We start from the raw sequence: 27,146 nt of genomic DNA, 5'->3' as shown, positions 1-27,146 counted from the left end.
GAAAAGTGGGCACAAGACCTGAACATTACTCCAAAGAAGATATATAAAATAGCCAACAGGTACACGAAAAGGTATTCAACATCTGTTAATAATACCACAATGAGGTTTCACCTCACACCTGTTAGGATGTCTATCATTAAAGAGACAAATGATGAACACTAGCAAGAATGTGGAGAAAAGGGAATACTTGTACTGTTGGTGGGAATGAAAAATGGTACAGCCCCTTTGTAATATAGTATGGAGGTTCTTCAAGAAATTAAAAGCAGGGTGGACTCCGGGAGTTGGTGATGGACAGGGAGGCCTGGCGTGCTGCGGTTCGTGGGGTCACAAAGAGTCAGACCCGACTGAGCAACTGAACTGAACTGAACCATATTATCTAGAAATTCCACTTCTGGGTATATACCTAAAGAAAATGAAGTTATTGTCTTGAAGAGTTATCTGTACTCCCATGTTCGCTGCAGCATTATTCACAATAGTCAAGACATGAAACAACCTATGTGTCTGTCCATAGATAAATGGATAAAGAAAATGTGGTGTGTGTGTGTATATTCACACACATATATAATATGAATATATAGCATATTATATACAGTAATTATGTAATATACACACAGTATAAATTACATATATATAAAATACAAAATATCATTCAATCTTAAAAAAGGAAATCCTGCCATTTGCAGGATACATACAGATGAACCTGGAGGGTGTTATGCTAAGTGAAATAATTCAGAGGGGAAAGACAAATACTGGATAATATCACTTATTTTGTGGAACAACTAAAACAAAAAGTATGATTCAGAGCCTTGAATATAAAGTATACTCAGAGCCTTGAATTGAGGTTGCCAGGACTCGGCAGTGGGGAAAATATGAAGACATTGTTTAAAATACACAACCAAAAAAGACAAAAGTTATAAGATGAATAAAATCAGAGGATCCTTTCGTAATATATTCCTTTCACAATGTATTTATATATCATCAAGTTACATACTTGAGTTGCAATTTACCTATCAATCACACCTCATTCTAGTTGTAAGAATTATTATGATTTTTATTTCACTGGAGGAAGGTTGGTCACTCTAAACTCTTTTTTTGTAACATGGCTAGGCCTCTCAGTTAGTCTTCAAACAAAACATCACTAATGAATGGTGTGCAGGAGCAAATACACGATTGATTTTCTATGCATAGCCCTTTCTATCTTTATTGCATGAAAAAGAACATTCTTTGGTTGGTGGACTACAACCTTCACAATGAAAGTCTCAAGCATAAACAACTGAAATGGCTAAAATGTAAATTTAGGGTATTTTCCAGGCTGTGTTAGTGACTTAATATCTGATCTTTTGAAAGCTTCTTGGATGGTTTCTCATTTAAAAGTGGCATGGCCTGTGAAAGTCTCACTGGTCTCATCATACTACAATGTACTCTTTAATGTGTATTAAAGAGTATTACAATAATGTTTTTTAATCAAGATATTTAAATGGCATGGGGGGAGAGGTGTACCAAAGTTAAAAGCTCCTTTAAAAATCTTCTTTAACATAGTTAATAAAGAAGACATACAGATGGCTAACAAACACATGAAAAGATGCTCAACATCACTTATTATCAGAGAAATGCAAATCAAAACCACAATGAGGTACCATCTCACACCGGTTAGAATGGCTGCTATCAAAAAGTTCTCAAACAATAAATGCTGGAGAGGGTGTGTAGAAAAAGGAACCCTCTTACACTGTTGGTAGGAATACAAACTAGTACAGCCACTATGGAGAACAGGGGACATTCCTTAAAAACCTGGAAACAGAACTGCCATACAACCCAGCAATCCCACTGCTGGGCATACACACCGAGGAAACCAGAACTGAAAGAGACACCTGTACCCCAATGTTCATCGCAGCACTGTTTATAATAGCCAGGACATGGAAGCAACCCAGATGTCCATCAGCAGACAAATGGATAAGAAAGCTGTGGTACATATACACAATGGAATATTACTCAGCCATTAAAAAGAATACATTTCAATCAGTTCCAATGAGGCAGATGAAACTGGAGCCTATTATACAGAGTGAAGTAAGTCAGAAAGAAAAACACCAATATAGTATATTAATGCATATATATGGAATTTAGAAAGATGATAACAATGACCCTATACAGGAGACAGCAAAAGAGACACAGATATAAAGAACAGACTTTTGGACTCTGTGGGAGAGGGCGAGGGTGGGATGATTTGGGAGAATGGCATTGAAACATGTATATTATCATACGTGCAATGAATCGCCAGTCCAGGTTCAATGCATGAGACAGGGTGCTCAGGGCTGGTGCACTGGGATGACCCTGAGGGATGAGATGAAGAGGGAGGTGGGAGGGGGGTTCAGGATGGGGAACACATGTACACCCATGGCTGATTCATGTCAATGTATGGCAAAACCTCCAATGTAATTAACCTCCAATTAAAATAAATTTATTTTTTTAAAGCAATGCAAGAAGAAATAAATAAATAAAACAGAACAAAGATGTCTTATGTCTTACAGACCCTTGCAGTACATCAAGCTAATTCAGTCTGTGAGACTATTCATTCTTTTCACAAGAACATGTCTCAGTGACATTAATCAGTGGCTCAACTTAATCTGACTCAGCAGGTCCCACTTAACTGAGCACTAGTCAGTTTTCCATGTGTCTGGTTTGTGGCCCAGAAAGTCTTTCGGAGACTGTATATGCTTAGTGCTTCCAACCCAGTTCCCACTTCTTGTCTATTCATCAGAATATGCCCCTTCTAAAGTATGCCTTGAAATCTTAATTTTCCATTTATATTGATCACAAACCCTTCTGCTGGCAGCATCTTTAGGACACTTTGAGAAACACAAAAACAATACCATATTGTATACATATTTTGAGTTGGTGCATTGGTGGGAAGAGAAAAGGGAGGAAGGGAGAAAGGGACAAAGAAAGGAAAGAATCAAAAGTTCTTTATATTCAATTCAGTTGGGAAGGAAATGCAGGTAGTACTACATATACAAAATAAAAATGATTTTTTTTCTCTTCTATATAAATACTTAAATCCCAGGGACAGAGGAGCCTGGTAGGAGGCTGTCTATGGGGTCGCACAGAGTCGAACATGACTGAAGCAACTTAGCACCAGCAGCAGCAGTAGCATAGAACTGGTGGAGAAGGAAATGGCAACCCACTCCAGTATTCTTGCCTAGAGAATCCCAGGGACAGAGGAGCCTGGTGGGCTGCCGTCTATGGGGTCACACAGAGTTGGACACGACTGAAGCGACTTAGCATACATGCATATATACTTAAAATTAATTTTAATTTTAAAGCAAGTTTGCCTTCCTGTTATATATTAACTTAAGAAAATATGACTTTAGATATTTAAAATAAAAGGTAAAGGAACTTAAAATTCTTTCTTCCTGGAAACAGAATATTCTTTCAAATTGCTATTCAGAATAATTTGGTATATTTCAGAAACACTGTAAAGACATAATCTTACATAGTTTTGATTAACCAAGTGGAAAACCACTCAGAAACATTTTATTTTACTGCATATCAAAATATCAAATAAACATTTGAATTTCTGAAAGCTGAAACATAATAGAATTTAGTCATCCCTTCCACATAGCGCATCCCCTCTACTCTTTATGGTAAACATTAAGAGACTGTAAAACTGTCATTCTCCTTACTGAAAAAAAAAATTTTTTTTCTACAGTAAAAAGAAAAAAATAAAAATCAAGCACTATGGAGCCATCTTTTGGACTGTTCAAGTTTTTATAATTCGTTCTTACAGGAAACAATTTATTGATCAGAATCAAGATAAAGACAGAGACAAAACTATTTAGCCACCTTTTTTTCTTTTTTTGTTTTTTTAGCCACCTTTTTTTCAAAGCTACATTTTCCCTATCTTATTCTCATGCTTTTACATTAGGATTTAAAACATATCCATAAAACAACTACATATAATACTAACATTCTACTAAAAATTCTGAAAATAAAAAGGCCTTTTGCATAAAAACCATGAGCTCTCAACACTTTAAGGCAGCAGCTCCAAAAGTGAGGCACGCTCCCTGTCACCAGCAGCAGCGTCTGGGACTTCTAGAAATGCAAATTCTCAGCCCAACCTTCAAACTGACTAAACTGGAATTTGGAATGGGAGACCTACCTTTTAACAAGTCCTTGGGTTTTGATTCAAGTGGTAAAGAATCCACCTGCCAGAAGACCTAAACAGACATTTCTCCAAAGACAAACAGATGGCTTATAAACACATGAAAAGATGCTCAACATCACTCATTACTGGAGAAATGCAAGTCAAACTACAATAAGGTTTCACCTCACACAGTCAGAATAGCCATCATCAAAAAATCAACAATAAACGCTGGAGAAGGTGAGGAGGAACACTCTTGTATTGTTGGTGGGAATGCAAATCTAGAAAGACGGTACTGATGAACCTATCTGCAGGGCAGCAATAGAGATACAGACATAGAGAACAAACTTGTGGACACAGAAGGGAAGGAGAGGGTGGGATGAACTCAAAGAGTAGCACTGAAACATATACATTGCCATATGTAAAATTAGATAGCCAGTGTAAATTTGCTATATGACACAGGGAGCTCAAATCTGGTGCTCTGTGACAACCTGGGAGGGTGGGGAGATGGGGCAGGACGTGGGAGAGAGGTTCAAGAAGGAGGAGACAAATATATATCCATGACTGATTCATGTTGATATATGGCAGAAACCAAAAGAATATTGTAAAGCAATTATCGTCCAGTCAAAAATAAATAAATTTAAAAAAAAAAAGAAGAATCTGCCTGCCAGTGCAAGAGACAAGGGTTCAATCCCTGGGTCGAGAAGATCCCCTGGAGAAGGAAATGGCAACCCACTCCAGTATTCTTGCCTGGAAATTCCTATGGACAGAGGAGCCTGGTGGGCTACAGTCCATGGGGTTGCAAAAGAGTTGGACAGCACTGAGCAACTAAACAGCAACAGCAGCAACTTGTAAGAACCACTGGCTTCGGGGAATTTTGAAAAGGGTCCACAGCTAACACTGGACTACTAGTTAGGAATCACTAGTAGATCAGCAGTTCATTACCTTATGCTTCACGTTGGAATTACCAGAGAGCTTTAAAAATGCCTCAGACCTGCTCCAATATCTGATTAATGGTTCTGGGAGGTAAGTAAAGCCTGGGCACTGGGGTTTCTGAAAATCTCTCAGGTGATTCTAAAAGGCAGCCAAAGTTGAGAGCCACAGATCTAGGGGGTTACATTTTCAAAAGTTAAAGTTCACTGAGTCTTAGGTTAAGCAAGGTTTGTAAATGAGACATGAAAAGTTAGCCTTCAAGAAAAAGCATAGCCAGAAGGAACAACAGAAAAACAAGAGTCCTCAACCAGCTTTCAGATTCCATCTCAGAATTCAGCTAGCCAGAAAGATGCAGAGACCAGAACAGACAGAGAACACTGCACGCGTGTTTGGTTCAGTGCAGGTCAGGCAGCAGGCAGGGTGCCAATGACCTTTTTATCACTAACTGATGGAAAAGTGGACCACAGAGCAAGGCTTTCAGCTTCATATTTCTCTGGGTATACAAACACGATGTCTGATGTTAGTAAGCCATGTAGTACCAGAGTAAGGACCCCCACCAGTCAGTTACAGGTAAGCTCCAAAGTGTGACCAGGCTGGAGGGCTTCTAATGTAATTTTATTTTGAGAACACTGCCATGTTAAGAATAACAGAATGTCCTTTCAATGCAACTTTTCATACCTAGTTTATTTCCTTGGCATGATTTTAACTCTGTGTGTATTATTATTTTCAACCAAAATCAAAGATTAAATAATTTGACATTATTTGAAATGTGAAAAAATACAACAGTTAGCTTTCAAAACCAAGATACATACAAAATCCCATTACAAGAACTGCTTCGTGTCCAGTCTGTAAATTTTACTCTTTCAAAGGCTACAAGATGTTTATTATCTAAAGTAGAATTTTCAATAAATAATTTGTTAAATACTTACTGTGCATTCACTAGTTGCTATGGAAACGTTAAAAAGTAGTTGTTGCCTTTATAAACCATCTAACATACTTAAGCACATTTCATAATAACTGACAACAAGAATAAATGCCATATTTGCAGTAAAGTTTGAATGCACCAAGTCAATGAAGAAAGAAATCACATCAAACCACAGTGGTATTTAAGACTTTAAAAAGATAGGGTAGAACTTCAGTCTTTATTAAGGATGAATTATATGTAGAGTACATATGGGGGCACTGTAGTTGGCGAACTGATGGAAGAAAAGACATGATTTTGTTAGTTTGTCTTAAAGGCGCAGGGCTGACAATATGTTGCTGTTGTTCAGCTGCTAAGTTATGTTCAACTCTTTGCAAACCCATGGACAGCAGCACGCCAGGCTTTCTTGTCCTTCACTATCTCCCGGAGTTTGCTCAAAACTCATGTCCACTGACTCAGTAATGCCATCCAATCGTCTCGTCCTCTGTCGTCCCCTTCTCCTCTCTTCAGTCTTTCCCAGTATCAGGGTCTTTTCCAGTGAGATGGCTCTTTCCATCAGGTAGCCTAAACATTGAAGCTTCAGCTTCAGTCCTTCCAGTGAGTATTTAGGGTTGATTTCCTTTAGGATTGACTGGTTTGATCACCTTGCTATCCAAGGAATTCTCAAGAAACTTCTCCAGCACCACAGTTTGAAGACATCAGTTCTTAGAAACTTGGCCTTCTGTATGGTCCAACTCTCACCTCTACATATGACTACTGGAAAAACCATAGCTTTGACTATACAGACCTTTGTTAGCAAAGTGATATCTCTGCTTTTTAATATGCTGTCTAGGCTTGTCATACCTTTTCTTCCAAGGAGCCAAGTGTCTTTTAACTTTGTGGCTGCAGTCACGGTCTGCAGTGATTTTGGAGCCCAAGAAAATCAAAACTGTCACTGTTTCCACTTTCCCCCATCTATTTGCCATGAAGTAATAGGACTCGTTGCCATGATCTTCATTTTTTGAATATTGAGTTTTAAGCCAGCTATTTCACTCTCCTTTTTCACCTTCATCAGGAAGCTCTTTAGATCCTCTTCACTTTCTGCCATTACAGTGGTATCATCTGCATATCTGAGGTTATTGATATTTCTCCCCACAATCTTGATTCCAGCTTGTGATTCATCCTGCCCAGCATTTCACGTGATGTACTCTGCAAGGAGATCCAACCAGTCCATTCTGAAGGAGATCAGCCCAGGGATTTCTTTGGAAGGAATGATGCTAAAGCTGAAACTCCAGTACTTTGGCCACCTCTTGCGAAGAGTTGACTCATTGGAAAAGACTCTGATGCTGGGAGGGATTGGGGGCAGGAGGAGAAGGGGACGACAGAGGATGAGATGGCTGGATGGCATCACTAACTCGATGGACGTGAGTCTGAGTAAACTCTGGGAGTTGGTGATGGACAGGGAGGCCTGGCGTGCTGTGATTCATGGGGTTGCAAAGAGTCGGACACGACTGAGTGACTGAACTGAACTGATACACTAAGAACCCAGGCATCAGCAGCAGTGTTTGGCCTGAACACCTGCACTGTTTCCTAAAGTATACAATTCTAAAAACCTTACCTGAGTTTTTATCTACATGTGGATCTCTTTTCACAGGTTTTTTTTTTTTTTTTAACCTGAAGCTGTTTTTCTTTGATTATACATATCTTAGGTTTAAGAGGGGTTTGCTGTTGTTTTTGATTATGGTAAAGAAAGTAATCTTTAATTATATATGACCATTTGTTTGATTTACTTTCCACTGAATAGTTGTCATTTCTTTGTTGGGTTCCCAGTATCTTTCTTTCATTTTCATTACCTCACAACATTTGTTCTCATCATTCTTATCCTTGTCCTTTCTTGGTGAGAGCTTGTTAAGTTTGTCCTCCACAGACACAACTTCATATCTGTAATGTTAAATTCGACTCCTAATCTATGGCCTTCAAAGTGGAGTGTCAGGTTCTGCTATTGTGTCTTAGTTTCCAGTCAGCCTTCCTTATGTTAGCTGTTCCCCTGTGTAAACTGCTGCCCTTGCATCTGAGCCTGTCGTCTCCTTACAGACTATCTTTCCTATTTTATTGAAGCCACATCATTTTACACGTTATTAAGTATGCCCAATGGTGTTTTGTTTGTTTTCATTTTTTCCTAGTTCATTTCACATTCACAGGGGGCTCTTTCTTCAGTGCTTCCAATTAAGCTCCTTCCCCTTGTTCTGCAGAATTCTTTCAGAGACTTCTCATTTTTCCCATGGTAACACTTCATTGACAAAAAAGGCACAATCAACTCAGGCTTAATACCCACCACTAACAAAGATGTAGAAGCCCTTTTCCAAAATCATGTGCAGAATCTAAGCAATTCCAATGGATAGGGAGTTTGTAACTAGCAGATGCAAACTATTACATGCAGAATGGATATACAAAAAGGTTCTACTGTATAGCACAGTAACTATACTCAACATCCAGTGATAAACCATAATGGAAAAGAACATGAAAAAGAATGTACATATATGTGTAACTGAATCACTCTGCTGTACAGCAGAAATTAACACAGTACACTTCAACTATGCTTCAAAAAAAATAATTTTTTTTTTAAAAATCTAAGCAATTCCAAGTGCCCAAGAGACCTCATCTAGGGTGTGGTCTTCCTAGAAGAAGGGAGACTTTTCTCACTGACAAAATCTTTGAAACACTTAACAAGTTCAAACACTGAAATTTCACCCTTCAGCTTCGTACTACCTTCTTAAATCCTATCTTTTCCTGCCATAAAGACCCACTGTGATCTCTCACTTTAAAAGTTTGTCTTTGTCAGTGTCATACATTTGAACAGTTCTTCTGTAATTATTTCATGTTTTCTCCAACTCCTTATAAAGTTGTTCAAGGCTAGTGACATCTAAGACTTATTTATTTTGCATCTGTGTTATTACAAGGTTTTTCAATTGACAGAAATGTACTTTCAGAGAACTTTACAGAGTATCCACACACTTTCACTAAGGTGAAATTTTGTGAAGTACATATAATTTAGGTAACCACATCCTATACAGAGTCTAAAAAGACCTCAATATTCCAGTTTCTTTCATGAAACTGGTGAAAGCAATCAGTTCACTTGTAAGTAGAAAAAGGGCTCTACAAAAGAAAAAAGACTCAATCATTTTTGTCAGCTAAAGTGAAGTGAAAGTTACTCAGTTGTGTCCCATTCTTTGCGACCCCATGGACTATACAGTCCATAGAATTCTCTAGGCCAGAATTCTGGAGTGGACAGCCTTTCCCTTCTCCAAGGGATCTTCCCAAACCAGGGATCGAACCCAGGTCTCCCACATTGCAGGTGGACCCTTTACCAGCTGAGCCACAAGGGAAGCTCAAGAATACTGGAGTGGGTAGCCCATCTCTTCTCCAGTGGATCTTCCTGACCCAAGAATCAAACAGGGGTCTCCTGCATTGCAGGTAGATTCTTTACCAAATGAGCTATCAGGGAAGCCCATTTGTTAGCTTAAAAAACTTACTAATTGATGAAGCAGAAATAGCATATAACATAGTCTTCTGAGAAAAGCAAATATTACACCCCAAACCTGCAAGGCTCCAAATATGATTTTGTTTCAACAAGTCCTATTTTATTACATTCATCATCTCACTTCTATTTAATAATCAACTTTTTTTTATACCACTCACACAACAATGATGAGAGTGAGCAGGCTACTTACCCCACCCATTGTAATTCCATGAATAAGTGCAATATATGGTTTCTGGCAAGAATCTAAAAGAAATGGAGTTGTAATTAGTCACAATGTTTAAAACACATTTGCTTTTTCCAAAAATCACAAGTTAAATGAACTGTGAAATATCAAGTAGACTAAATATACAGCTTTTAATACAAACATGTTTTTTAAAACATCAATTCAGAGTATACTACCCAAAGCAATTTATAGATTCAATGCAATCCCTATCAAGCTACCAACAGTATTCTTCACAGAGCTAGAACAAATAATTTCACAATTTGTATGGAAATACAAAAAACCTCGAATAGCCAAAGCTATCTTGAGAAAGAAGAATGGAACTGGAGGAATCAACCTACCTGACTTCAGGCTCTATTACAAAGCCACAGTTATCAAGACAGTATGGTACTGGCACAAAGACAGAAATATCGATCAATGGAACAAAATAGAAAGCCCACAGATAAATCCACGCACATATGGACACCTTATCTTTGACAAAGAAGGCAAGAATATACAATGGATTAAAGACAATCTCTTTAACAAGTGGTGCTGGGAAAACTGGTCAACCACTTGTAAAAGAATGAAACTAGAACACTTTCTAGCACCATACACAAAAATAAACTCAAAATGGATTAAAGATCTCAACGTAAGACCAGAAACTATAAAACTCCTAGAGGAGAACATAGGCAAAACACTCTCCGACATACATCACAGCAGGATCCTCTATGACCCACCTCCCAGAATATTGGAAATAAAAGCAAAAATAAACAAATGGGACCTAATTAAAATTAAAAGCTTCTGCACAACAAAGGAAACTATTATCAAGGTGAAAAGGCAGCCTTCAGAATGGGAGAAAATAATAGCAAATGAAGCAACAGACAAACAACTAATCTCAAAAATATACAAGCAACTCCTACAGCTCAACTCCAGAAAAATAAATGACCCAATCAAAAAATGGGCCAAAGAACTAAATAGACATTTCTTCAAAGAAGACATACAGATGGCTAACAAACACATGAAAAGATGCTCAACATCACTTATTATCAGAGAAATGCAAATCAAAACCACTATGAGGTACCATTTCACGCCAGTCAGAATGGCTGCGATCCAAAAGTCTACAAGCAATAAATGTGGAGAAAAGGGAACTCTCTTACACTGTTGGTGGGAATGCAAACTAGTACAGCCACTATGGAGAACAGTGTGGAGATTCCTTAAAAAACTGGAAATAGAACTGCCTTATGATCCAGCAATCCCACTGCTGGGCATACACACTGAGGAAACCAGAAGGGAAAGAGACACGTGTACCCCAATGTTCATTGCAGCACTGTTTATAATAGCCAGGACATGGAAGCAACCTAGATGCCCATCAGCAGATGAATGGATAAGAGAGCTGTGGCACATATACACAATGGAGTACTACTCAGCTATTAAAAAGAATACATTTGAATCAGTTCTAATGAGATGGATGAAACTGGAACCTATTATACAGAGTGAAGTAAGCCAGAAAGAAGAACACCAATACAGTATACTAACGCATATATATGGAATTTAGAAAGATGGTAACAATAACCCTGTGTACAAGACAGCAAAAGAGACACTGATGTATAGATCAGTCTTATGGACCCTGTGGGAGAGGGAGAGGGTGGGGAGATTTGGGAGAATGGCATTGAAACATGTATAATATCATGTATGAAACGAGTCGCCAGTCCAGGTTCGATGCACAATACTGGATGCTTGGGGCTGGTGCACTGGGATGACCCAGAGGGAGGGTACTGGGGAGGGAGGAGGGAGGAGGGTTCAGGATGGGGAACACAGGTATACCTGTGGCAGATTCATTTCGATATTTGGCAAAACTAATACAATATTGTAAAGTTTAAAAATAAAATAAAATTAAAAAATAAATAAACAAAACATCAATTCATATACAATCCTAATCAGCTATTCATTGTTATTAAATAACTCAATACCTCAATTTGAAACAAATGAAAGACCATATAATTCAGCTACTGAGAAAAACAATGTTTCCCTTGTAAGTCATGAATGTTTATCTAACACAGCTGTATTTTAAAGAACATAATTTGTTTTTTATGCATCTAAAGAAGCATCTGGATATAAAGAGAAGTGCAGCATACAGGAAAAAGCATGGACTGAGAGTGAGAAGACCCAAATTGCAGTCTCTGCTTTGTCATTAACTGGCAATTCAACAATATTCAATATATATGTTGCTGCTGTTGTTCAGTCACTAAGTCATGTCCAACTCTAGCAACCCCACGAACTGCAGCATGCCAGGCTTCCCCGTCCTTCATTGTCTCCCAGAGTTTGCCCAAACTCATGTACATTGATTTAATGATGTTATCCAACCATCTCTCCAGTGACAAAATGTGGTCTACTGAAGAAGGGAATGGCAAACCATTTCAGTCTTCTTGCCTTGAGAACCCCAAAAGCAGTATGAAAAGGCAAAAATATGACACTGGAAGATGAACTATGGGCAAGAATCCCTTAAAATATATGGAATAGCCCTCATAGTCAACAAAGGAGACCAAAATTTAGTGTTTGGGTGCAATCTAAAAAATGACAGAATGATCTCTGTTTCTAAGCCAAACCATTCAACATCACAGTAATCCAAGTCTATGCCCCAACCACTAATGCTGAAGAAGCTGAAGCTGAACAGTTCTATGCAGACCTACAAGACCTTCTAGAACTAACACCAAAAAAAGATGTCCTATTCATCATAGGGAACTGGAATACAAAAGCAGGCAGTCAAGAGATACCTGGAGCAACAGGCAAGTGGTCCTTTTCATCATAGGGGACTGGAATGCAATAGTAGGTGGTCAAGAGATACCTGGAGCAGCAGGCAAGTTTGGCCTTGGAGTACAAAATGAAGCTGGGCAAAGGTTAACAGAGTTTTGCTAGGAGAACGCACTAGTCATAGCAAGTGCCTTCTTCCATACACAAGAGACAACTCTACATATGGACATCACCAGATGGTGAATACCAAAACCAGATTGATTATATTCTTTGCAGCCAAGATGGAGAAGCTCTATACAGTCAGCAAAAACAAGACTGGGAGCTGACTGTGGCTCAGATCATAAACTCCTTATTGCAAAATTCAGATTTAAATTGAAGAAAGTAGGGAAAACTACTAGGCCATTCAGGTATGACCTAAATCAAATCCCTTATGATTATACAGTAGAAGTGACAAATAGATTCAAGGGATTAGATCTGATAGACAGAGTGCCTGAAGAACTATGGAGAGAGGTTCATGACATTGTACAGGAGGCTGTGATCAAAACCATCGCCAAGAAAAAGAAATGCAAAAAGGCAAAATGGTTATCTGAAGAGGCCTTACAAATAGCTAAGAAAAGAAGACAAGCAAAAGGCAAAGGAGTAAAGGAAAGATACATTCATCTGAATACAGAGTTTCAAAGAATAGGAAGGAAAGATAAGAAAGCTTTCCTCAGTGATCAATGCATAAAAATAGAGGAAAACAACAGAATGGGAAAGACTCGAGATCTCTTCAAGAAAATTACAGATAAGATACCAAGGGCACATTTCACGCAAAGACGGGCTCAATAAAAGACAGAAACGGCATGGACCAAACAGAAGCAGAAGATATTAAGAAGAGGTGGCAAGAATACACAGAAGAACTATACAAAAAAACATCTTAATGACACAGATAACCATGATGGTATGATGACTCACCTAGAGCCAGACATCCTGGAGTGCGAGCTCAAGTGGGCCTTAGGAAGCATCACTATGAACAAAGCTAGTGGAAGTGATGGAATTCCAGCTGAGTTATTTCAAGTCCTAAAAGATGATGCTGTTAAAGTGCTGCACTCAATATGCCAGCAAATTTGGAAAACTCAGCAGTGGCCACAGGACTGCAAAAGGCTAGTTTTCATTCCAATCCCAAAGGAGGGAAAGGCCAAAGAATGCTCAAACTAGCACTCAGTTGTACTCATCTCATACGCTAGCAAAATAATGCTAAAAATTCTCCAAGCTAGGCTTCGATAGTACGTGAACCAAGAACTTCCAGATGTTCAAGCTGGTTTTAGAAAAGGCAGAGGAACCAGAGACCAAATTGCCAACATCTGCTGGATCATTGAAAAAGCAAGAGAATTCCAGAAAAACATCTACTTCTGCCTCATTGACTAAGCTAGAGCCTTTGACTGTGTGGATCACAACAAACTGGAAAATTCTTCAAAAGATAGGAATACCAGACCACCTTATCTGCCTCCTGAGAAATCTGTATGCAGGTCAATAAGCAACAGTTAGAACCAGACATGGAACTGGTTCCAATTAGTAAAGGAGTATGTTAAGTCTGTATATTGTCACCCTGATTATTTAACTTATATGCAGAGAACATCATACAAAATCCTGTGCTGGATTAAGCACAAGCTGGAATCAAGATGCCAGGAGAAATATCAATAACCTCAGATATGCGGATGACACCACCCTTATGGCAGAAAGCAAAAAGGAACTAAAGAGCCTTTTCATGAAAGTGAGAGAGTGAAAAAGCTGGCTTAAAACTCAACATCCAAAAAACAAAGATGACGGCATCCAGTCCCATCACTTCATGGCAAATAGATGGGAAACAAGGGAAACAATGAGAGACTTTATTTTCTTGGGCTCCAAAATCACTGCAGATAGTGACTACATCCATGAAATTAAAAGATGCTTGATTCTTGGAAGAAAAGCTATGACCAACCTATACAGCATACTAAAAAGCAGAGACATTACTTTGCCAACAAAGGTCTGCCTAGTCAAGGCTATGGTTTTCCCAGTAGTCATGTACAGATGTGAGAGTTGGACCCCAAGAAAGCTGAGCACTGAAGACTTGATGCTTTTGAACTGTGGTGTTGGAGGAGACTCTCAAGAGTCCCTTGGACTGCAAGGAGATCCAACCAGTCCATCCTAAAGGAAATCAGTCCTGAATATTCATTGGAAGGACTGATGCTGAAGCTCCAATACTCTGGCCACCTGATGCGAAGAACTGACTCTTTGGAAAAGACCCTGATGCTGGGAAAGATGGAAGGTAGGAGGAGAAGGGGACGACAGAGGATGGGATGGTTGGATGGCATCACCTATTGAATGGACATGAGTTTGAGCAAGCTCTGGAAGTTGGTGATGGACAGGGAAGCTTGGCAAGTTGCAGTCCATGGGGTCACAAAGAGTCAGACACGACTGAGTGACTGAAATGAACCATCTCATCCTCTGCCACCCCGTTCTCCTTCTCTCAATCTTTCCCAGAATGAGGGTCTTTTCCAGTGAGTTGGCTCTTCACATCAGGTGGCTTCAGCTTCAACATCAGTCCTTCCAATGAACATTCAGGATTGATTTCCTTTAGGATAGACTGGTTTGATCTCTTCCTGTCCAAGGGACTCTCAAGAGTCTTCCAGCACCATAGTTTGAAAGCATCAATTCTTCAGCTAATGGCACCCCACTCCAGTACTCTTGCCTGGAAAATCCCATGGGCAGAGGAGCCTGGTAGGCTGCCGTCCATGGGGTCACTAAGAGTCGGACACGACTGAGCAACTTCACTTTCACTTTTCACTTTCATGCATTGGGGAAGGAAATGGCAACCCACTCCAGTGTTCTTGCTTGGAGACTCCCAGGGATGGGGGAGCCTGGTGGGCTGCCATCTATGGGGTCGCACCGAGTCGGACACGACTGAAGCGACTTCGCAGCAGCAGCAGCAGCAGCAGCAGCAGCAGCCTTCTTTATGGTCCAGCTCTCATATTCATACATGACTACTGGAAAAACCATAGCTTTGACTATACGGGCCTTTGTTGGCAAGGTGATGTCTCTACTTATATACTGGCATTTCCATATATGTACACATTTGTATACATATACACACACATAAGCTATATGTATATATGCCTATCATACATGTCTATATCATGTATATGATACATAGATACGTTTTCTCATCTATTAAATGAGACTTGCCTCAGAAGTTCCTTCCAGCTCAAAAATTCTGCCAACTTTTACTCTGCTCCTTTCCCTCTTTTGTTCTTCCTTCCTCTGAGAGAGGGAGTCACCCACAACATAAACATATCCATCACTGTACTTCTACTAGTTTGTTGCCAATATAACTTCCTTACCAAAGACCAATATAAAATTTCAGTTTTGATCCATCTAGCAATTCTGTAAATATTCCCAACCTGTCAAATAAACCACCAAAGTACAATTTTAACTTCACATACACAAGCATGTCCACAGCCCTCAATTTTTAACTATAATCCCCTAGAAACAATAGAAACTAATGTCTCTATTGATAGGGGTGGCTACTGCCACTGCTAAGTCGCTTCAGTCGTGTCCGACTCTGTGCGACCCCATAGACGGCAGCCCACCAGGCTCCCCCGTCCCTGGGATTCTCCAGGCAAGAACACTGGAGTGGGTTGCCATTTCCTTCTCCAATGCAGGAAAGTGAAAAGTGAAAGTGAAGTCGCTCAATCGTGATAGGGGTGGAGATACATACAAATTCACCATTTCAGCTACAGATGCATATATTTTAGTTATAAAGTATTAAAAGCTAACTGATGCAGGACACAAGGCCAAAATTTGTCAAATTCCTTAATGATTAAGATAGGTCATTATAATGTACAGAAATTATGTCTGGAAGGCTTTCTCTTGTATATTAATATTTTACCAAACTCTTTTCTTCTTTTTTTTTTTCCCCAAACTCTTTTAAAACTAGAGGTTTTATCCCCTCTTTTATTTAGTATAGCAGCAGCAGCACTAATATACCAGCCAACAGCCAAATATAGTTAGATTAATTACAATTAAACAAAGGTAAAATTAGGCTTATTGATCACAAGTAGCCCCATTCCAAGTGCTTGTTAGTCACGTGTAACTAGCAGTGGCCATATTACTCAGCACAGAAGCAGAATATCTTCATCATTCCAGGAAGTACTGTTGGACAGTGCTGGTAAGAATTTTTAGAATGAATAAAACATTCTAAGTGAATCTGATCTGTATAATTTTACAGATTATGAAAGAAATGTGAGCTCTCCACTGAAAGTGGCTCACTTAAATTGGGAAACAGCCTCTTTTCCCCACTGCTACTTCAAAGACACTGAAATTCTAGAAAATAAATTTTTTTCAATATATATCCAAGTTCAAAGCCAAACAAGGGAAATCCCCAAGTGCCAGAAACATACAAGAAAACTCAAAGTTAATAGCTGTATGGAAGCTACAGCCAAAGATTATGAGCGAGGGTGTGTGTATCTGTTCTGAATCAGGAAGAAATTCTAGGCCACACAGAACATGCAATGAGCTACCTACATAAAGCCTTATAGTAATAAGAGCTATGTGGTTTGTGAAACATAGCTAGGAAAACTCTACCTGCTGATGCTGGGACTCAGTAAGTCCCTGCCCAGGAGAGAAGAGGAAGAAGTCAGAAAAAGTGGATGCTCAAGTACTGGACCAGTGCAACTGAACAAACAAAAGAAAGTACCCCAAACAACTTTGGAATAGAAATAATGTCTGTAACTTGGTAAAAAAGCGTCTACAAAAAGATTATACTAAAGAATGAAATTTTAAAAGCTTTCCCATGTACATCAGAAATAAGACAACACTACAATCATTCAGTATTATAACAGAGGTTCTAACCAAATGTAACAAGAAAAGTCATAAATATAAGGACTGGAAAGAGATGGGGAAAAGTCATGTGCAGAGGGTAGAATTACCTATATAGAAAAGCCAAGATAATCTACAGAAACATCTTTAGAACTAACAACAAATTTCAGCAGGGTTGCTGGTTATAAAAACAAAATACTAAAATCAAAAATATTTCTATAGGCTAGAAATAGTCAATTAGGAAATGTAACAAGTAAGAAAACAAACTATTTAAGAATAACACTTAAAAAATACTTTTATCAGCAAGATCTTTATAGAGAAAATTACAAAACATGAAAGGACATGAAAGTCAATCTGATGAAAATGTGCTAAAACTGGTTTATGGTGATGTCTGCATAAGTTTACTAAACGTCGAAATAATTTTAAGATCCTTTTGGAAACTCAAGTCCAAGAGTAGCCAAGACAATCCTAAAAGAAGGGTAACTTTTCCTACCACATATAGACATATCTTAAAGCCATACTAATTTTAACACTATAGTTTCATCATAAGTACAAACAGACCAGTGAATAAAGTTGTCCAGAAACAGATCTGATCACAAAGAACTTGATATACGATAGAAGTATCATTAAAACCAGTGAGGAAGACAAAGCCTTTTCAGTCAAAGACATTACACATCTAGTTTTCTAAAAAGAAAATAAAAGATGTCACATGCAAAAAAAATCCAAGTACATTGGATTTAGAGTATAAAAAACAAACTATTAAAAGAAGATATAAAAGAACATCTTAAATACTCCCATGTTTTTGTTTTTGTTTTTTTTTTAGTGCAAAAGAACACAAATCATAAAGGAAAAGAATGCATTCATTTCATCTCAAACAAAAACTTGTATATATGAAAAGATAAAGTAGCAGACTGAGAGAAGTGTGTTTACATAAAGACCTATAAAATCAATTAAGAAAAAAATGATAAGAAAGAAAAACATAAGAAAGAAAAACAAAGGATGAAACTGAAAAGAAAATCTAAATGATTAACATAAAACACCTTCTACCTCATGCACTTACAATGAAGCACAAATTAAACCACAGTAAGATATCAAGCTAACAAAGTTTAAAAACAAACAAATGACAGCAATGACATGCAGAAAATAAAGTCTTGTACTTTGGAGACGAATATGGAAACACACTGAAGAGGTATAAACTATGACCCATCCATTTGGCTTCTATTATTTCTAGAAACTTCTGCACATGGGCACCAAGGATTTACATATAAAGATGTAACAATCTGTATTAATAAAAATTTGAAATAATCTAAAATATCCATTAATGTCAAATAGGTAAGTAATACTGGGTAGCTGAATAACATAGAACAGTTACATTCCATGCTATTAAAAAACAACTTTTGGCATATGCAGTAAGAAAGTACTTATGAAAATTTCAAAACCATGAAATACTACTACTTTTGTTCATAAATATATAGTAAAAATATAACGTACAGCCTAATCAGATGTGCTAAAAATTAATGACAATGGTTTCTTCTGAGGAGGGATCAGGCTGCTTCTGGAGAAAGAAATGGCACTGAAGCGAGCAACGAAGTAGACTGGACAGTAAAAATTTTAAAAATTCATAGTATTCTATTTAATTTAAATAAGTTTCAAAACATCAAACAGAAATAAAATACAGAGGTCTGTTCATTCTGAGCTGGTGGATATACAAGTATTCACTATATTATCCACTGTAATTTAACACTTGAAACACATGCTTGATAAAAGTAACTACTACTTCACTTCCAATGAAATCCGGAATGATGACTATAAAGAAATTTCATCCCAGAGTTTCTCAGGAATTAGGAAACGATACTTCATTTTATAGAGAAAACTGGGACCCTATTTTTTTGTTTTCCAAGAAACCCAACCATATGATGAGAATCCATGATTCCATGTTGATTATAGGGCAAACAGTAGTTAAACCTGACTGTAGTCCACCAGGCAAGAATACTGAAGTGGGTAGCCATTCCCTTCTCCAGGGGATCTTTCTAAACTAGGGACAGAACCTGAGTCTCCATCATTGCAAGCAGATTCTTCACCATCTGAGCCACCAGGGAAGCCATTTAATAAAAAAGTGTGAATTGTTCTGGAATGAGCAGTCAGACTTTGTCAGCAAAGTAATGTCTCTGCTTTTTAATATGCTGTCTAGGTTGGTCACAGCCTTCTTCCAAGGAGCAATGCTTGCTTCCAAGGAGAAAGCATTAAAAGACATTTCATGGCTAGAGTAACTAACTGCAGTGATTTTGGAACCCCCAAAAATAAAGTCTCTCACTGTTTCCACTGTTTACCCATCTATTTCCCATGAAGTGATGGGACCAGATGCCATGATCTTAGTTTTCTGAATGTTGAGTTTTAAGCCAGTTTTTTCACTCTTCTCTTTCACTTTCATAAAGAAGCTCTTTAGTTCCTTTTTGCTTTCTGCCATAAGGGGGGTGTCATCTGCATATCTGAGGTTATTGATTTTTCTCCCGGCAATCTTGATTCCAGCTTGTGCTTCATTCAGCCCAGCATTTTGCATGATGTACTCTGCATATAAAAGTTAAATAAGCAGGGTGACAATATATAGCCTTGATGTACTCCTTTCCCAATTTGGAACCAGTCTGTTGTTCCATGTCCAGTTCTAACTGTTGCTTATTGACCTGCATACAGATTGCTCAGGAGGCAGATAAGGTGGTCTGGTATTCCCATCTCTTTCAGAATTTTCCACAGTTTGTTGTGATCTACATACACAGTCAAAGGCTTTGGCATAATCATTAAAGCAGAAGTAGATGTTTTTCTGGAATTCTCTTGCTTTTTCAATACTCCAACAGATGTTGGCAATTTGATCTTTGGCTCCTCTGCCTTTTCTAAATCCAGCTTGAACATCTGGAAGTTCACAGTTCACACAACATTGAAGCCTACCTTGGAGAATTTTGAGCATTACTTTGCTAGTGTGTGAGATGAGTGTATTTGTGCAGTAGTTTGAGCATTCTTTGGCATTGCCTGTCTTTTAGATTGGAATGAAAACTGATCTTTTCTAGTCGTGTGGCCACTGCCGACTTTCCAAATTTGCTGGCATATTGAGTGCAACACTTTAACAGCATCGTCTTTTAGGATCTGAAATAGCTCATCTGGAATTCCATCACCTCCACTAGCTTTGTTCGTGATTACTTTGCCAAGAAAGGCCCATCTAGTCAAAGCTATGGTTTTTCCAGTAGTCATGTACGGATATGAGAGTTGGATCATAAAGAAAGCTGAGTGCTGAAGAACTGATGCTTTTGAACTGTGAAGTTGGATAAGACTCTTGAGAGTCCCTTGGACTGCAAGGAGACCAAACCAGTCAATTCTAAAGGAAATCAACCCTGAATATTCACTGGAGGGCCTGATGCTGAAGCTGAGCCTGCAATACGTTGACTACCTGATGCAAAGAACTGGCTCCATGGGAAAGACCCTGATGCTGAGAAAGATTGAAAGCAGGAAGAGAAGGGGATGACAGAGGATGAGATGGTTAGACGGCATCACCGACTCAATGGACATGAGTTTGAGCAAGCTCCGAGAGTTGGTGATGGACAGGGAAGCCTAGCGTGATGCAGTCTACACGGTCACAAAGAGTCGGACACAACTGAGTGACTGAACTGAGCAGTCAGGCTAATTGAGTTCATTTCTGTCACAAAGTATATAAAAGACTAAATAAAGCATGTTGACTACATTTTAATAACTCATTCTATGCAGCTTTTGTCTTCATTCCATTTTCAAAGCTCTCAGCAGGGCACACATACCAATGGCATTGTTCAGAATATATTCCTCTCGGAATAAATCTTGAAGCATTTTCTGGTTTGTATTTCTAGCTTCTGAGAGTGCTAAAATACGAGAAAAGGGAAAAAAAAAAAAAAAAGGATTACAAATATAAAAAAGTGTTTTCCAGTCAATACAGTCAGATAAATTTAAAATACTGTGACAGAAAGTACCAAAGGGAAAGTTTAGAATGGTTTCTTAAGGTTCTGAAGTCGCCCATACCACAGACATCTTATAGTCAGCCCCAAATCCATAGTCCAATATCAAAACTTCAAGGCAAAAATTCTTATTTAGAACAACTTACAAGGTGCTATAAATTGTAAGTTATATATTGGTACCAAATGCATATTATTTTGACTATTTTCTATACCACCTGAATAAACATTTGCTGTATACATGTTTTCTTTGACAACGTATCTTAACACAAATACGTTATACAGGGAATTCCCTGGCAGTCCAGTGGTTAGGACTCACACTTCCACTGCAGGGGGCACGGTTCCTGGTGGCGGAACTAAGATCCCACAGGCTATGCAGCACAGCCAAAAAAAAGTACATTATATGCATACACACAAAGAAATGAATGCACACATTGGGCATGCACACACAGAGTTCTATATATTCTAACTAGTTAAATACGTCTGTCATATTCATCTCATGGAACGTTTGCTGAGCATCTACTAGATACCATGCGCTATTTTCAGTGCTGTTATAAGACAGCTGCCTGGAGTTCAGACTAGTAAGACAGACTATTAAAATATACTCCCTGTGCCATGCCCACTCTAGGGTTGGGATGCGACAGAAATGGAAGCAGAAGAGATAATGATTAAAAGAAGGCTTTCCAGAAGAGAGACATCTGAGCCAAATGTGAACGATAGGTGAGGGTTTCCTAGAAAATGATGGCAGTGGGGGGTTGGGGGCTCTGAGTAGACAAAGGAGCACCTACAATGGCAAACAGGCAAGAAAGAATAAAATCAAGAAATAAGTAAAGAAAAAGAAGTAGTTTTAAAAGACTAAAGGAGAATGGTAAAAGGTGAGGCTCGAGAGGTAAATGACATAGTAATATTCTTATTATATTTTCATGGATATTAATAAATAAGGATGTTAAAATCAAATGGTTTCATTTCTGTTGCAATTTTCTGTTATCCAGAGTTCACATCCACTACACTCTTACTATGGTCAATGTCAAAACTGCCGTCAAAACTCTCTTCCATATACTACCAAGTGTATATGCTTTTCCTGTCTTTAAGTCCTATGAAAATTACCTGCTGCTGCTAAGTTGCTCAGTCGTGTCCGACTCTGTGTGACCCCATAGACGGCAGCCCACCAGGCTCCTCTGTCTCTGGGATTCTCCAGGCAAGAATACTGGAGTGGGTTGCCATTTCCTTCTCCAACACACGAATGCATTCTAAGTCGCTTCAGTTGTGTCCAACTCTGTGCAACCCTATGGACAGCAGCCCACCAGGCTCCTCTGTCCACAGGATTCTCTAGGCAAGAATACTGGAGTGGGTTGCCATTTCCTTCTCCATGAAAATTACCTACTAAAATATAAACTAAATATATATACATGTTTCTTCTTTTATGAGAAACAGCTGCATAAAAATTGGTGACTACTAGATTTTTAGACAAACTTCAGAACTGATACAGCTTCCTTCAAAATGTTCTAACCAAATATTGACTTCTTTTCCTGTTGGTTTTTTTTTTTTTAAAGATTGGGAACTCCCTGATGGTCCAGTGATTAGGAGTCAGAGTTCACTGTCATGGCCCAGGTCCAATCCCTGGTCAGGGAACTACCCACAGGCCATGCAGTGCAGCCGAATTAATTAATCATTGAAAGTGAAATTAAAAAGATAAAAATTTTTAAAAAGGTTTGCTATTGAGCCTCATTCTGAGGCTTTCACTGATAAAATCCCTAAAACTCTTATCCATTATCTTTTTTCATTTCTCACCAATTCTAAAAGAAAAGGAGTACAAATTGTATTGCTGGTGAAATAAATCTCTTTTACTTCAGAAATCCTCTGAGATTGCCTTCTAATCTTATTCTAATCAATTATTAATAGTTCCATATAAATTAAATGATGTTTTAGTAATATCATTAAAAAATTTTTTTTCAGAGTGCTCACTTACTGTCTCGGACTATGATGTTTAAAGAAACTAAATTTCTTGGAATTGAGATCTTAATACTTAATACATGTAAATGAGAATAATTCTAGAATTTTTAAATGTATTTCCAAACAGCAATATAAAGTTAAAACTCATACGCACAAATAGAAGATGCTAAAATCAACACATAAGGCTCTGCTCATTTGTAAACTGACAGGATCAAAGGCCCAACTCTAGAGCAAAAGTTAATTCTAGGCTGAAAAACAGTGTTTTAAAAATATTTAAGTTGTAGGCAAAACAATAAATTCAAAAACAATTCAGTTAACAAGTCATTCTAGGGCTTCTTTGATGGCTCAGACAGTAAAGAATCTGCCTACAGTGTAGGAGAGACCTAGGCTCTATCCCTGGGTCAGGAAGATCCCCTGGAGAAGGGAATGGCTATCCACTCCAGTATTCTTGCCTGGAGAATTCTACAGACAGAGGAGCCTGGTGGGCTACAGTCCACAGGGTCACAAAGAGTCAGACATGACTGAGCAACTAACACTTTCACTATGCAAAGGACATCAGTTTGATCTCTGGTCTGGGAAGATCGCATATGCAGTGGGACAACTAAGCCAGTGTGCTCTAGAGCCCTAGAACCGCAATTACTGAGCCCATGTGCAGCAACTACTGAAGCCCGCATGCCCTAGTGCTCATGCTCTGCAACAACAGAAGCCACCGAAATAAGAAGCCCAAGCACCACAACTAGAGTAGACCCTGCTCACCGCAACTGGAGAGAGCCCACAGCAAGAAAGACCCAGCACAGCCAAAAACAGTCTAAGCAGCTGAAAATTTCAAAGTGAGATTTCAAGATTCAGTTCCTTTAATAGATATTCGAAATTATGTCCTGAATTGAGCTTGTTTCTTTCTATTCCAAATGTAATGGTTTACATAAAATTATAAATTTAGCAAACAGAATAACCCTAACACCATCTTAACACAATACAAAAAAATCAAATATAAAAAATAAAACACTAAAAAAAAAAAAATCCCAGGAGCCTACAAACTCAACATTTCTTCTCTCTTTCGTCTTTAACTGTTAAATGTGTACAGACTGACGTAAATAATTAGCAAGATAAGGAAAATTAATCTTTTTGACTATCTCAACATGTGTATTTAAACATAAAAACATTGATAATATAAACAGGATAAATACTATATTAAGTGCATTCTTGCTTTGGGATCATGAACAGTGGGAAAGCACAAAGTCATAGATATATGTAAGAGTACGTTATATCTGGAGAATGGCAAGTACTCAACATAGCCAGATTGTCAGGCCTATGAGTGTTTAGGGAGAGGAAGCTGAGTTATAACCAGGAAGCATTTCTGGTAAACCGCCTAAACAAAGGGCTTCCCAGGTGGCTCAGTGGTAAAGAATCTGCCTTCCAATGCAGGAGATGTGGGTTCAGTCCCTGGGTGGGGAAGATCCCCTGGAGGAGGGCATGGCAATCCAATCCAGTATTCTTGCCTGGAGAATCCCATGGACAGAGGAGCTTGGTGAGCTACAGTCCATGGGGTCGCAAAGAGTTAGACACAACTGAGCGACTGAGCATGCATGCATGCCTGCCTGTGATAAACTGAGCTGCTTAATAACAGCTATTTAAAAATAAAAAGTGAATTCACGTATCATAAGTTAGACATTTTGTTCAAGATGATTAGGGGAAATAAAGTATTTGGGTGAAAGGGAGCAATGTTTTTACCTCTGATATCACCTCCAGCACAGAAAGCCTTTTCACCAGCTCCCTTTATGATGATCAGGAAAGTTTTCGGATCTTGTTCCCACTTCTGGTCAAATGTAAAAGAAGATGGTATAAGCATATTATAAATACAAACTCATGACCTGTGGCTGATTCACATTGAGGTTTGAGGTTTTTTCTGCTTTACAGAAAAAATTCTGTAAAGCAATTATTCATCAATTAAAAAAATAAATTACAAAAATGAATGAGATATATCCATATACACATAAACACATATGTGTATATATAGACATATATGGATATACGCAAAGCATAAGCTTTATAAAGCATATCCAGAAGAATGGATTCTAACTTCATTTTCTTTTCTGACATAAATTAGAAGCTATTTCAAAGTTGCTAAATGAGTACATTTTGTGATCCGTATTTGATAATGACAACTTTGATACCAAGGTGAAAAAAATATGGGCCTAATAATGTTATGTTACATAAGCTTATAAATCTGATAAACAAATCAGCCCAGAGATTGCAGATAAACAGCAGTAATCTTTCTACTGTGGTGATAAAGGCTCTGTCCTACTGACAAATTTGTAAATAACAGAGTGGAAACACTTTTCCTGATCAAATCTGGAAGTGTTTTGGGGTTGGTAAGGACAGCTAATAAATAAGCAGGATGAAAGAATCAAGAGCCAATGGATATTGAAAAGGCTAGAACAATAGACTAAATAAAAAATTAGTTTACCAGAGTCAGAAGAATTAACCGGGGTTCCATGAATTCTACACTAGAGAATAAAAATATACAAGATAAAGAAGAGATGTACCTGGGAAGAGGTGGTTGTCCAACAGGTTAATGCAATACTGGATTACACTAATGGAAATATGGTATTCTAACATGGAAGTTTCTACTTTTCTTCCACTTTAACCTGGAACACCTGGTTTATTCCTCTATATCACACTTAAGCTCATATTATAAGGTGGCCCAAACAGATAAAGAATGGAAGACTCATCAAATGAAGAATTAAGGAACTGGTGAGCAGGGGAGAACTCATCTTTAACCCCTATGTGGCCAAGTGTATCAGGTATACTATTTCACTTCATCTTTACAACAATTCTGTGAATTACCATCCCTGTTTCACAGCCGAGGAAAATGGAGTAACAGAGAGAATAACATTTCCAATCTATACAGTTAATAAATAGAAATTCAAAATTTCAAACCCAGGTAGTGTGACTGAGTCATGTTTTTCCACTACACCATGCAGTTTTCTTAGAATAGGAAAGCTTAAGGCCTTTTCCAAGAAAAGGCTGGACAAGTACTTCAAAAACAGTCATCTTCCAACCAAAAAAGCTGTCATGTAGAAGCAGACTATATGTGTATACTCATGACCCAAGAGGCAGAGCCAATATTACTGGTCAAAACGTTGGAAAAATGAAGAGCGGCAGAATGTACGAAGAAACTTGTGGTGTGCTTAGTCGCTCAGTCGTGTCTCTTTGTGACCCATGGAGTGTAGCCCACCAGGCTCCTCTGTCCATGGAGACGCTCCAGGCCAGGATACTGGAGTGGGTTGCCATGCCCTCCTCCAGGGGATCTTCCCAGCCCAGGGACCGAACTCAGGTCTTCGACATTGCAGGCGGATTCTTCACCATCTGAGCCACCACAACCTGGAGCCATGCTAAAGTGGAATGGCGTGTCTTATGCAGCAATGAACTCCCCGTCACTAGGGACGCTCCAGGACAACCACTGAGGAAAGAACCGAGGACTCCAGAAGCAATGGGGCTTGGGCACTGCGCCGATACACTGAAGCAATTCTGCGGGAAAAAACACTAGGAAAGTTCTATAAAGACAACTTTTAAAAGGATCCATATGACTGTTTTAAGGAAATGACAAACCTTTAGCTGTGCGTAAATCTGCCGAATCATACCAAGAGTCAGGGTATTCAGAAACCTTGGTCTGTTTAGTGTTATCACTCCTGCACAACCTTTTCTTTCCAACAGGACTTCTGCTGCTGCATCTGTGTGATTAGACATTTTCTGTGTAAACAAAGAATAACTTTAGGATAAAATTCATTACGTTTTTGTCACAAGTCAACATCAACATCACACATTAAATGCACATCTTTCATACAATGTTAAGAGCAGCTAATCAAACGGACAACTTGGTACATCTCACAAAGTGTCCTAAAGTTCTTTACACAGTGTAGATA

At 38.5% G+C, this 27,146-nt stretch overlaps 1 protein-coding gene across 11 annotated transcripts in view; it reads right to left on the bottom strand.

The window, feature by feature from the left end:
- HIBCH (3-hydroxyisobutyryl-CoA hydrolase) overlaps positions 1–27,146 on the bottom strand; it is a 152,255-nt gene that overhangs the window by 97,559 nt on the left and 27,550 nt on the right. For 10 of the 11 annotated variants that reach the window (XM_070802166.1, XM_070802175.1, XM_019969456.2 and 7 more), the window contains 4 exons: positions 26,833–26,973; positions 24,952–25,036; positions 21,097–21,177; positions 9,701–9,753 (listed from right to left, as the gene is read on the bottom strand). In XM_070802166.1, the coding sequence (XP_070658267.1) occupies positions 9,701–9,753; positions 21,097–21,177; positions 24,952–25,036; positions 26,833–26,973 (360 nt within the window). The remainder of the gene's footprint in view (positions 1–9,700; positions 9,754–21,096; positions 21,178–24,951; positions 25,037–26,832; positions 26,974–27,146) is intronic. The other variant, XM_070802173.1, reaches the window with a different exon arrangement.

This window comes from Bos indicus, chromosome 2, assembly GCF_029378745.1.
Source record: "Bos indicus isolate NIAB-ARS_2022 breed Sahiwal x Tharparkar chromosome 2, NIAB-ARS_B.indTharparkar_mat_pri_1.0, whole genome shotgun sequence".
Classification (NCBI taxonomy): Eukaryota; Metazoa; Chordata; class Mammalia; order Artiodactyla; family Bovidae; genus Bos; species Bos indicus.
Note: the sequence above shows the minus strand (reverse complement) of the source record. Positions and strands in the feature narration are given on the sequence as shown.